The 12,561-nt window shown below is 42.4% G+C and overlaps 1 protein-coding gene across 7 annotated transcripts in view; it reads left to right on the top strand.

Moving 5' to 3' along the window:
* Positions 1–7,006, top strand: part of LOC135234786 (deleted in malignant brain tumors 1 protein-like) — a 29,760-nt gene extending 22,754 nt beyond the window's left edge. For all 7 annotated transcript variants that reach the window (XM_064299711.1, XM_064299712.1, XM_064299713.1 and 4 more), the window contains 7 exons: positions 53–97; positions 682–999; positions 1,290–1,334; positions 1,909–2,226; positions 2,518–2,562; positions 3,148–3,465; positions 6,694–7,006. In XM_064299711.1, coding sequence (XP_064155781.1) covers positions 53–97; positions 682–999; positions 1,290–1,334; positions 1,909–2,226; positions 2,518–2,562; positions 3,148–3,465; positions 6,694–6,716 — 1,112 coding nt within the window. In that variant the 3' untranslated portion in view covers positions 6,717–7,006. The remainder of the gene's footprint in view (positions 1–52; positions 98–681; positions 1,000–1,289; positions 1,335–1,908; positions 2,227–2,517; positions 2,563–3,147; positions 3,466–6,693) is intronic.
* Positions 7,007–12,561: the final 5,555 nt, after the last annotated feature.

Below are 12,561 nucleotides of genomic sequence, written 5' to 3'. Positions count from 1 at the left end.
AAATTGTCTCCACCAGGGGGCACTCTAATGAACTTTGTCTGATCCTTCACAGACAGTTCAGTCAACAATCAATCTACAGCATCTTCCTCATCTAACAGTGAGTCAATGCAGTCTTCACGACAGGGCTGGGAGAGGATAGTGCATTCTTAAACTCTACATTTAATTATAAAAGTGAAGTGAGGTATAAAGCTCTACTCAGGCCAAATTGATATGTGAATGTCTTGCTCCCGATTCCATCCATGTGCAGTGAAACAATGTTTTCTCATCTCAAGTTGACCATGTGTGTTCAATTCTTGCACAGACGGTATAAAGTCAGGTGAATCGGTTCTGAAGTCGACGAACAACCCTTTTAAAGATGAATGCATGAATATTTTTCTCAACAATTCAATTCCGTGGTTGAGATTCAAAATAAAATGTCGTTCATATTCCTCCAGTTTCAGGTTACAATTGATCCCAGAATGAAACTGGGAAGAGTTTTTGTTTTAGGGAGTTTGTTGTTGGAACTATCTTTGCCAGAACTGATAAAAAATATTTAAAGGAATTCATAAAGGATGATGAAACTCATATATTTGGGTTGTGGTAATTGAAGGTGCAGTGAATGTTTTGCTATGTTCAGTAGTATGAAAGCTGTTGTTTGGACTCTTTATATGGTGTTTGCTCTCTAATGTGTGTCCACTGCAGACAGCTCCTTCTCACTGCGCTTGGTTGATGGCCCTGACCGCTGCTCTGGAAGGGTGGAGGTGTACTACGCAGGACAGTGGGGGACAGTGTGTGATGACGGGTGGGATCTAAGTGATGCCCACGTGGTCTGCAGACAGCTAGATTGTGGGGAGGCAGTAGATGCTCCTGGAATAGCCCATTTTGGGCAAGGTAGCGGCCAAATCACGCTGGATGACCTGGGATGTTCTGGTACTGAAGAGTCTCTGGACCAGTGTAGCCACAGTGGGTTGGGGATCCACAACTGCGCTCATTCTGAAGATGCTGGAGTCACCTGCTCTGGTAGGAATCTCCACAGAATTATGTTACAAAGACATCTGCAGTTTTAATGTTTGTTGATTTCCATGAATGTATTAGCATTCAATGGACAATGTCATTGTATCATTTGCCATACTCTGCATTAATGAGTTCATGTTTGTCTTACTCCAAGATCCCTTTAATTTCATGAAAAATCTTATTTCCTGCCATTTCACTTGAATAAATTAGAGAATAATGGGAAAATTGGTTCTTTTTTTATCTGAAATTGTCTCCACCAGGGGGCACTCTAATGAACTTTGTCTGATCCTTCACAGACAGTTCAGCCAACTATCAATCTACAGCATCTCCCTCATCCAACAGTGAGTCAATGCAGTCTTCACGACAGGGCTGGGAGGGGATAGTGCATTCTTAAACTCTACATTTAATTATAAAAGTGAAGTAAGGTATAAAGCTCTACTCAGGCCAAATTGATATGTGAATGTCTTGCTCCCGATCCCATCCATGTGCAGTGAAACAATGTTTTCTCATCTCAAGTTGACCATGTGTGTTCAATTTATGCAGAAACAGTAGAAAGTCAGGTGAATCAGTTCTGAAGTGACAAAAACTTTTAAAGATAATGCATGAATATTTTCTCAACATTTCAATTCCTGCTGAGATTCGAAATAAATGTGTTTATATTCCTCCAATTTCCAAGGTTAAATTGATCCTAGAATGAAACTGGGAAGAGTTGGTGTTTCAGAGAATTTGTTGCTGGAACTATGATAGCCTCAACGGATAAAAAATTTTCAACAAATTCATAAAGGATGATGAATCTCATATATTTGCTTTGTGGTCATTGAAGGTGTAGTTAACCTTTTGGTATGTGCAGTAATATGAAAGCTGTTGTATGGTCTCTTTTCATGGTGTTCGCTCTCTAATATGTGTCCACTGCAGACAGCTCCTTCTCACTGCGCTTGGTTGATGGCCCTGACCGCTGCTCTGGAAGGGTGGAGGTGTACTACGCAGGACAGTGGGGGACAGTGTGTGATGACGGGTGGGATCTAAGTGATGCCCACGTGGTCTGCAGACAGCTAGATTGTGGGGAGGCAGTAGATGCTCCTGGAACAGCCCATTTTGGAGAAGGTAGCGGCCAAATCACGCTGGATGACCTGGGATGTTCTGGTACTGAAGAGTCTCTGGACCAGTGTAGCCACAGTGGGTTGGGGATCCACAACTGCGCTCATTCTGAAGATGCTGGAGTCACCTGCTCTGGTAGGAATCTCCACAGAATTATGTTACAAAGACATCTGCAGTTTTAATGTTTGTTGATTTTCATGAATGTATTAGCATTCAATGGACAATGTCATTGTATCATTCACCATACTCTGCATTAATGAGTTCATGTTTGTCTTACTCCAAGATCCCTTTAATTTCATGAAAAATCTTTATTTCCTGCCATTTAACTTGAATAAATTAGAGAATAATGGGAAAATTGGATCTTTTTTGTATCTGAAATTGTCTCCACCTGGGGGCACTCTAATAACTTTGTCTGATCCTTCACAGACAGTTCAGTCAACTATCAATCTACAGCATCTCCCTCATCCAACAGTGAGTCAATGCAGTCTTCAGACAGGGCTGGGAGGGGATAGTGCATTCTTAAACTCTACATTTAATTATAAAAGTGAAGTGAGGTATAAAGCTCTTCTCAGGCCAAATTGATATGTGAATGTCTTGTTCCCGATTCCATCCATGTGTAGTGAAACAATGTTTTCTCATCTCAAGTTGACCATGTGTGTTCAATTTATGCAGAAACAGTAGAAAGTCAGGTGAATCAGTTCTGTAACTGACAAACAACTTTTAACAGATAAATTCATGAATATTCTTCTCAACAGTTTAATTCTTTGACTGAGATTCGTAATTGAAATTTGTTTAATATTCCTCCAATTTTACACTTTAAGGTTACCATTGATCCTAGAATGAAACTGGGAAGAGTTGTGTTTTATGGAGTTTGTTGTTGGAACTTCTTAGCTGAACTGATGAAAAATTTTAAAGAGTTCATAAAGGATGATGAAATCTCATATATTTGCTTTGTGGAATTGAAGGTGTAGTGAATTTTGGCTATGTGCAGTAGTATGAAAGCTGTTGTATGGTCTCTTTTCATGGTGTTTGCTCTCTAATGTGTGTCCACTGCAGACAGCTCCTTCTCACTGCGCATGGTTGATGGGCCTGACCGCTGCTCTGGAAGGGTGGAGGTGTACTACGCAGGACAGTGGGGGACAGTGTGTGATGACGGGTGGGATCTAAGTGATGCCCACGTGGTCTGCAGACAGATAGATTGTGGGGAGGCAGTAGAGGCTCCTGGATCCGCCCATTTTGGGGAAGGTACCGGCCAAATCACGCTGGATGACCTGGGATGTTCTGGTACTGAAGAGTCTCTGGACCAGTGTAGCCACAGTGGGTTGGGGATCCACAACTGCGGACACCATGAAGATGCTGGAGTCACCTGCTCTGGTAGGAATCTCCACACAATTATGTTACAAAGACATCTGCAGTTTTAATGTTCGTATCTCACAGAATATTGTGGTATCTCTCAGAGTCCTTACGATATTCAGGGAGATATCAGCACAATGCCATCAGCTGGAAAGCTTAAAAATTCCTTTGTGTTAATAGTTGTCACGCTAAATTCATTTGTGCATTTTTTACACTGCTTTTTGAAGTAAAACACGTCGAGTTTCAGGCATAATTTTGACCCTTTAGGCTATCCATACATTGCCACCAGTCTCTCATGCAAGTCCCTTGATGGCTACGTGCGTATAGGCTGGGCTTTATTCTTAGTCAGGGAATCTAGACCTGGTACTTTTCACCCACCATACCTTTTTTGAGAATGCATCACGTCTGAGAAAGACAGCCATGTTTTTGTGGCTGCCAACGGTCTTGCATGGGGGTCATTCCTATTTTCCCAGGGTCCTGTGTTCCCCAGCTCTAACAATCAAATAAAATGATAAGCATTGGTTTTTGTTGTGTTCATATAGCTGTTTTGAAGCCTTGTTCCAATAATAAAAAAAAAACGAAATAATATTTATGAAATATTTTTACTTGAAATGGGTCAAATTTGACCCGAACACAATAGGAGGGTTAATGTGTGTTGACAGAATATTGAACTGGGGAACATAGGACCCTGGGAACATAGATACGCTCCCCTCGCATGTGTTTGCTGTGCACCATGATAATGGCCTCGCATTGCTGGCTTGGCCTCACACGTCTCCCAGATGGCCCTTGACATCATATTCCGTAATGAATACTGGCTAAAGCACTGATAGAGGAATTTTCCCTCAGGTGTAAGATAAGCTTTACACTTTTTCTCTTCCTGTGCATTTCAAGTTCGTATTGTGAACAGGAATTTAAACGGAAAGTTCACTTTCTGGATTTTTTAAAATGTGCTTTCATTTTCTTGTGTTTTTTTTAATTGAACCAGAGCATTGTTGTGTGCAATGAAAGATATTTTAGAAGCCTTCAGGCTTTTCTCACTACCAGAGAGCTGCATAATGTCTGGTATCGTATTCTATATGCAAATGAATTAGTACAGCATAGCTGCACCTGGCTCATGAAGCTCGAATCGAACTGTCAGACTAGCCAAGGCAGCTCAGATATGAGTCAGGATTCAGCAATTACATGGCCTAATTCTTGCTTCAAATGTTTTCATAAACATATTTGTGGGCAGCAACAATTTTCTGGCTGGATATCTTGATTGATACCTATATGACATAGCAGTACCTCGAAAGAGGTACTCCGATATCACGATTGGGGGGAGGGGGGGGGGGCAGAGTGGAATGCAGAAATGATTGTTCAAACGTTAGAGGGCAGCAGCAAGTTCTTTTACAAGTTTTTTCTGTCGAATGTTATTATTTCAGAAATGTTTAAATAATGGCATGGATTAAAATGTTTCATTATGAAGTAGGCATACAAACACGTTTACAGCTCTGGTGAAGAGGTTGCACCGATTAAAAACTGAGAAGGAAAGAACTACCAACATGGAATAGAATTCAGTTTTTCCTTTATAACTGTGATGAAAGGCTATTAAATTGGCCTGTTCGTCTGTAAACCCTCTGGTAGTACAACATTGCTGTACAAGTTACTTGCAGCTTTTAAGTGCATTTTCACAATTACAAACATGAGCCCATCGGTGCTCTGGCAGGTTGTCTTAAAATTTTGTAAGTATCTAAAATATTCTTCATTGTACACAAAACTGTCAGACCCAATCAGAAACATTCACTAAAAATTAAATATTCTTAGAACTGGAGTAAGTGAGACATTCCAACTGATCTCCACCAGGGGGTGCTCTGTTGCTTTCCTTCATGGACAATTCAACAGAATATTTTTATGCCTCCGTGGCCAGAGGCATTATGTTTTCGGGTTGTCCGTCTGTCCGTCCGTCCGTCCGTCCTTCCGTTTGTCCCGATTCTCGTGAACGAGATATCTCAGGAACGCCTTGAGGGAATTTCTTCAAATTTGGCACAAATGTCCACTTGGACTTAAGGATGAACTGATTAGATTTTGGTGGTCAAAGGTCAAGGTCACTGTGACCTCACAAAACACGTTTTTGGCCATAACTCAAGAATTCATACACTAATTATGACAAAGTTTCACACAAATGTCTTATAGGATAAAATGAAGACGTGATGATATTTTATATCCAAACTGACTACTGGTTGGCGGAGGCATACAACCGCGACGCGAGTATTTCTAGTTTCACCTGAAGTTTAAGGTGCATGCTCCGTTCATTCACAGACATATTGGGCTGAACAGTGAATTTCATTAACTTCAATTCAGAAAAAAGTGCTCATGCTCCCCTTCAAGGTTAAAATTCATCCTAGAAAAAAACTGGAGAGTTTGTTTTTGAGTGTGTTCCACACGCTGAACCTGATTGGTTAGAATTTTTTAAAAATATTTTTAAAAATATATATTAATGAAGGTTGATGATAACGCATATCTGAACTGTGGTGTGAAATGAAGGTCCAGTGAATGTTCTGGGTTGTTCAGTAGCAGCAGGAAAACTGCTTAACGTTGTCTTAACGCTGACATTTTCCTTTCATAGCAACGACACGTGAGCATGGCCACAAGGCTGATATCTAGTGTTTAGGTCATCAGTGCGCTAGGTTCAATTTAGTCAGGAAATGTTGTTATGTTATGTCATAATACTTCCACAGCATGGCTGGGAAATAGTGTGGAGCATATTTTCACATACTGCCCCTCGCACACTAAAACATACACACTAAGCAGTAAGCAGCATGCTTAACAGAAAGTACATATTTTGAGGACAGCTGTTAGGAGGCAGATTCAGACACAGCACTTTGATAGGCTACAGCAACACGTACACACACACTTGCACGTGTGGACATGCACACGCAGGTACACGCAGCTACCAGTCCGTCGCAAATGAGCAGTGTTGGCTACATTTCTTTGCTAGCTGCTTGCTGGATTGGCCCAACGTTACCCGTTACTTTTTAGTGTGGACCTAATTAACAAATGTTAGCTGGTCAGCTATCTCGGTTTCTTGCGGTAGCAGCCACTTGAGAGGGACGGTGGACACAAAATGTTAAGACGAAGCTGAAATGGAACCCAAATTTAGGCATCCAAAAAAAGAATCTAAAAGTGAAGAAGGTACAGTAGTCAACTAGAAAATCACACTATTTAACCTACCGTTTAATCATCTAACATCGGTATGATTTCTGTTTTCAGGTTCCGTCTCGGGAGGTGCATAACAGGACTGCGATATCTGAGCACGCCTGTTCATCCTGCCCACCTGTGGAAACCTTGCACATTTTTAACCCACCCAAAGGATCAAATCTCCCTCCTTTTTCACTTTTTTGCCCGACCTCCTGTTCCAATGTCCTGCCTGCGTGTGCACTGGGGTCATCTGCGGTTCATTATTTGCTGGGTGTTAATCTGTCAGTGACAGGAGTGAAACATAGTGCCTCGTTTGAGTGTTAGGGGGTGGTGCTTTAGAGAGCTGGGAGGTGTCTGTGAAAATAAATAGATTTGCAAGCTTTAATTTGTGTGGAGCTTCCTCTTCTTCTCCGTGTGCAAATTTACCACAGAAAACAGACCAGAGCCACATCCCTCCAAACTGTGAAAATGGGAGGATTTCTGTCAAAATACCAAGCAGCCAGGTAAAAAAAAAAAAAAAAAAAAAAGACTTTGCAAACAAAATAATGATCACTGGTGTGCAGGCAGACAGACAGGCAGACAGACGTGTTGTAATCGTATTGAAGAGCGCTCTGATTTTAGATCGGAGGACTGCAACCCCCGATGGGGTTTTAACTGGAGCCAGAGATTATTTCACAATTGGGACTGTGGCCACTGTGTTGACCCGATCTGCTTTCAAAACACAGTTCCTGTCAGGTAATGCCAAAGAAGAGAACTCTGGCAGTTCCATTTGCTGCCACAAGAGGGATCAGTGTTGACTGCACTTGGTTCATTATGGTAATGCATGGCTTTAAAGCAGCGTTTCCCAACCGGTGTGCTGTCAGGTGTGCCATGTGAAAAATCCTTGTAATGTAATGTTCAAATGAATTAAAAAAAACTTAAATGAACAAATCCCATTCACAAAAGCCAAAATGAATGTCATTACATTGCATATCGCTTAATGAAAACCCCAAAAGAACATTTAGGCCTACTGTTGGCACGTCAAATCAACGTCAATACGTCGCTCGCGGTTTTTTTCTTTTGAGTGTGGTGTGCCATGAGATTCTGTAAATTTGGCAAGTGTGCTGCGGAAGGAAAAAGGTTGGGAAACGCTGCCTTAAAGGACTGCTCATTTTCTGGGGTTTTCTAATATTATTAGTAGTGCATGTTTACACTGACCCCGTTCCTGTTCAGATCAGAAGATTTTTGATTTTCTTGTCTTCAGCAGGTGAAACGCAAGTTCAGTTAGATTCAGATCTGGTGATTAACTTATACAGTAAAGACACTTATTAGCCCTGAGAGACTCCTTGGTTGCTTTAGCAGTGTGTTCGGGGGTCAGTGTCCTGCTGCAAGGTGAAGCACTGTCCAGTGAGATTTTTAGGCATTTGGTTGGATCTAGGCAGATCAGATGTTTCTGTTCACTTCAGTATTGATCCTGCAGCTGCCATCAGCAGCCACATCACCAAAGAAGATAAGTGAGCCAGTTCCAGTGGCAACCATACATGCCCAAGCCATAACACTACCACCTCCATGTTTCAGATCAGGTCGCATGCCTTGGATCATGGGCAGTTCCTTTCTTTCTGCACACTTTCCTCTTTCCATCACTTTGGCACAGGTTAATACTCATCTCATCTGTCCATGAGACTTCGTTGCAGAACTCTGAGTTTTTTTAATGCTCTTTTTAGCAAACACCGATCTCACCCTTCTGTTCTTGAGGCTTACCAGTGGTCTGTGTTTTGCAGAGAATGCTCTGAGCTTATGCTGGGGCATCTTTGGTCCTCATGTTGAGAGACAACAGAAACTGTTTATTCTCATTTTCAGTTGGGACTATTGGATGACACATTAACTAAATCTCCTGATCGGATGGGACATCAAGTTAGAGCCTTTGATTGGTTGGGGCATTGTATCACCTGTTTACTGGTTCCTGTAACCCCCAGGACCATGGATCTCCTGAATCAAGAGTGGACACAATGCTCTAGAGTGATTCCACACATTATATCAGGCATGGTAAGAGCCCTCGACTAGACATGGAAATCAATACTGTAATTCCTGTAACATTGGATGGTTTCCATTTATTTCAGACACCACTGCACATGCATCAATATTCTGTCTCTCCTCAATGTAGAACATTTAAGAGTCATGTTACTTTATTCACATGGGAACACGTGACATTCTTATGAATCACAAATTGTTCATATAGTTAGTATGTTGACTTCATGTAGTCGGAATCCCAGACTGTTTTCACAAAAACATATTTAGTCAAATGGCTACAGGATACGTGCCCACCCTGTTTTTGTCTGCTGGCTGAACAGGTCACAATAATCTAATAGCGTTTACTATTACTATGTAATGGTTATGATTGGGTTAAAAACTTGAAAGAAATATCAAGACAACAATCAATTGTTACTTTTGAAGAATATAACCACAATTTGAATCCAGTTTTCTGGTCCTTTAAGGATATGTATATACTTTGTTTCACCATGTTGAAATGACATTGGGCTTTTTATATATAGGCCCTCCATTTAGGGGCACCATAATGTTTGAGACATTATTGTTATGTAAATTAAAGTAGTCATGTTGAGTACTTTCTTGCATATCCTTTGCATGCATTGACTGCCTGAAGTCTATGACCCATTGCCATGACCAGGTGCTGATTATCTTTGATGATGCTCTGCTAGGCCTGTACCCAGGCCCATCTTCAGCCCCTGCTCGTTTTTGGGGCTAGTTGTGTTAAGTTTTCTCTTCAGCATATGAAATGTGTTCATGTTCAGTTTGACTCCGATCAAGTGAATGACTTGGTCAGTCAAGAATTTTCTAGTTTTTAGCTTTGAACAACTCCTTTGTTGCTTTAGCAATATGTTTGGAATCATTGTCTTACGGTAGGATGAAGCACTGTCCAATGAGTTTTGAGGAATTTAGTTGAACTTGAGCAGATAAGATACTTCAGTACACTTCAGAATCAATTCTGCTGCTGCTATCAGCAGTTACATCATCAACTCCAGACAAGTAGGCCAGCATCTGAGGCAGCCATACATCCCAACCATAACACCCCCCTCCCCCAGGTTTCACAGAAGAGGGGGGTCCTTCAGATCTTAGGCAGTATGTGTATGCATAGTTCATACAGTGAATATGCTGTACCAGTGCTTAGGGAAGTGCCCTTGCCTGCATATTGGACAAACACTCCAGCAGATAAAAAGCCTTTACTCTGCCATTGGACAGGTATCAGCATTCAATGGCTTTGATTCCATCCATATAGCACCAAAGGAACTAACCGCACTTTTGAGCTCCACACTTTGCTCTCGCCGTGTCTCTGCTTCAAGTGAATCTTGGTCTCATCTGGCCACAAGACCTTTTTCCAGAACGCTGTAGGCTCTTTTTGGCACTAAAACTGAAAGCTGGCTAACCTGCTTTTGTAGCTAACTAGCTTGCAGTGTAGCCTCTGTAGTTCTGTTCGTGATGTCTTCTGCAGACAGCAGTTACTGATGCATTCACACCTGCCTCCTGAAGAGTGTTCTTGTTCAGTCAGATCGGTTTTTGTTTCTTTATTATGGTGCGAATTCTTTGGCTATGATCTGTAGAGGACTTCATTGGCCTACCAGACCCTTTGCAATTACTGAGCCCAACTGTGCTCTTTCTTATTGATGTTCCAATGTCTCTGACTATTTTTTTCAACCTCATAATGGCTTCCTTGACTTTCATTAGCAGAACTTTCTCATGTTGACAAATGGCAACAACAGACTCTAAGCACAATGAAAAGCCGTGAATCAAGACACTAAATACTGAAAGCTCTTATACCTGAACTAAGGAAGAAGTTGAATACACCTGATTAGAAACACCTGTGAAGTCATTGGTCCAAAACATTATGGTGTCCTGAAATGGGAGGACGTGATGTGCACCCAGCTCAGAGAACATTACATTAGGTTTATTCGGCAGACGCTTTTATCCATAGTGGGGTACAATAACTGCATACCGAAGGTCATTGGACAACTACAAAACACAGGTCCAATAAGGTACAATACTACTTATGTAACAGTTATTCATAGTCATGAACACATTAAGTCCGAAAGTTACGGCAAGTGAAACTAGAAGGCATGACGATGAGCTACAACATCAAGATTATGATACAAGTGCAATGTAAGTGCTGGATGGAGATGGGTGTAACATGAATGTGCTACAGGAACAAAGTAGAAGGATACAAGTGATAATACTGATCCTAGATTGGGAGAGCCCCGCAGAGTGGTGATAGTTAGTCCAGGTACAGTCTGAAGAGATGCGTCTTCAGACCACAACAGGACACATGGCTCAGATGCAGAGACTATGGCTCAGATGCAGAGACTATGGTGCAGATGTAGAGGCTATGGCTCAGATGCAGAGATTATGGCTCAGATGCAGAGACTATGGTGCAGATGCAGAGGGTATGGCTCAGATGCAGAGACTATGGTGCAGATGTAGAGACTATGGCTCAGATGCAGAGATTATGGCTCAGATGCAGAGACTATGGTGCAGATGCAGAGGTATGGCCAGATGCAAGGCTAATTGCAGTCTGTGAGCTTAGGCTCAGATGCAGAGACTATGGTGCAGATGCAGAGCTATGACTCAGATTCAGAGACAGGCCTGCAGATGAAGAACTATGTGCAGATGCAGAGACTATGGCTCAGATGTAGAGACTATGGTGCAGATGCAGAGACTATGGTGCAGATGCAGAGACTATGGCTCAGATATAGAGACTATGGTGCAGATGCAGAGACTATGGTGCACATGCAGAGACTATGGAGTATGCAGGGCCATATCCTTTCAGTCTGCCCCTGCCCAACTTCCCAGTAATGCACACAGCCATGGCACGAGGTTTTATTAATGGGGCAGGAGCTGGCTGTCCTCACTCGCTTCATAATTAATGCCCACCAGCATTAGAGAACAGCCTAGCCGGAGAGAGGGAAGAACTGAAGAGCAGCACAGATAAAGTAATGGGAGAGAAGAGGAGAGTGAGAAAGAGAGAGACGAGAACGAGCTCTAGCCTTTCCGCCATCCTTGGTGAGATTGTGGACCACCAGGGTGGAGGAAGAATGTGATTTCAGGCCGGGTGGGCGTGAAACTGTGATCACGGACCAGGAGCTGGGGGGTGCGGGATATTGTGATTGCAGACCGGGGGGAAATTATCATTTTCCCTTCATTTGGTGCCCCCCCCCCCCAGACTGATTGCACCTCAGGTGACCGCCTATACTGCCTGGGCCTAGCACTGAACATGAGAGAGAGAAACAGTTTGTGAGAAAAAGAGGGAGGGGTAGAGACAGGAAGAACGGGATGTGAATGATGCCATGTATGTGTGTGTGTGTGTGTGTGTGTGTGTGAGAGAGAGAGAAAGAGAAAGAGAGTGAGTGTGTGTGTTTTTGTACTCAGGCCACATGACACTGAAGTCAAATCCCTGCTCTATGCAGATGACCTGGTCCTGTTGAACTATGCGGTTGTTCCCTGTACTGACGTACTTCAGGTTTCAGCAACGTTCTGGTTAGGTTATACACTTTGTTTACGTGTCTGATAGACGCTGCCAAATGCCTGTAATGTAATGTAATGTAATGTAATGTAATGTTGTCTCCCAGAGAAGGATTTCAGCAGAGTCAGCTCTGTTACAGTAGTACCCCTGCAGTATACATGACCACAATATTTGAGAGCAAAGTCTGACCCCCGATTATACTCACCTGGGTTTGACTATCGATTATACTCACCTGGATCTGACCCCCGATTATATTCACCTGGGTCTGACTATCGATTATACTCACCTGGGTCTGACTATCGATTATACTCACCTGGGTCTGACCCCCGATTATACTCACTTGGATCTGACCATCGATTATACTCACCTGGGTCTGACCATCGATTATACTCACCTGGGTCTGACTATCGATTATACTCACCTGGGTCTGA

This window comes from Anguilla rostrata, chromosome 11 (genome assembly GCF_018555375.3).
Source record: "Anguilla rostrata isolate EN2019 chromosome 11, ASM1855537v3, whole genome shotgun sequence".
Taxonomy (NCBI): Eukaryota; Metazoa; Chordata; class Actinopteri; order Anguilliformes; family Anguillidae; genus Anguilla; species Anguilla rostrata.
Note: the sequence above shows the minus strand (reverse complement) of the source record. Positions and strands in the feature narration are given on the sequence as shown.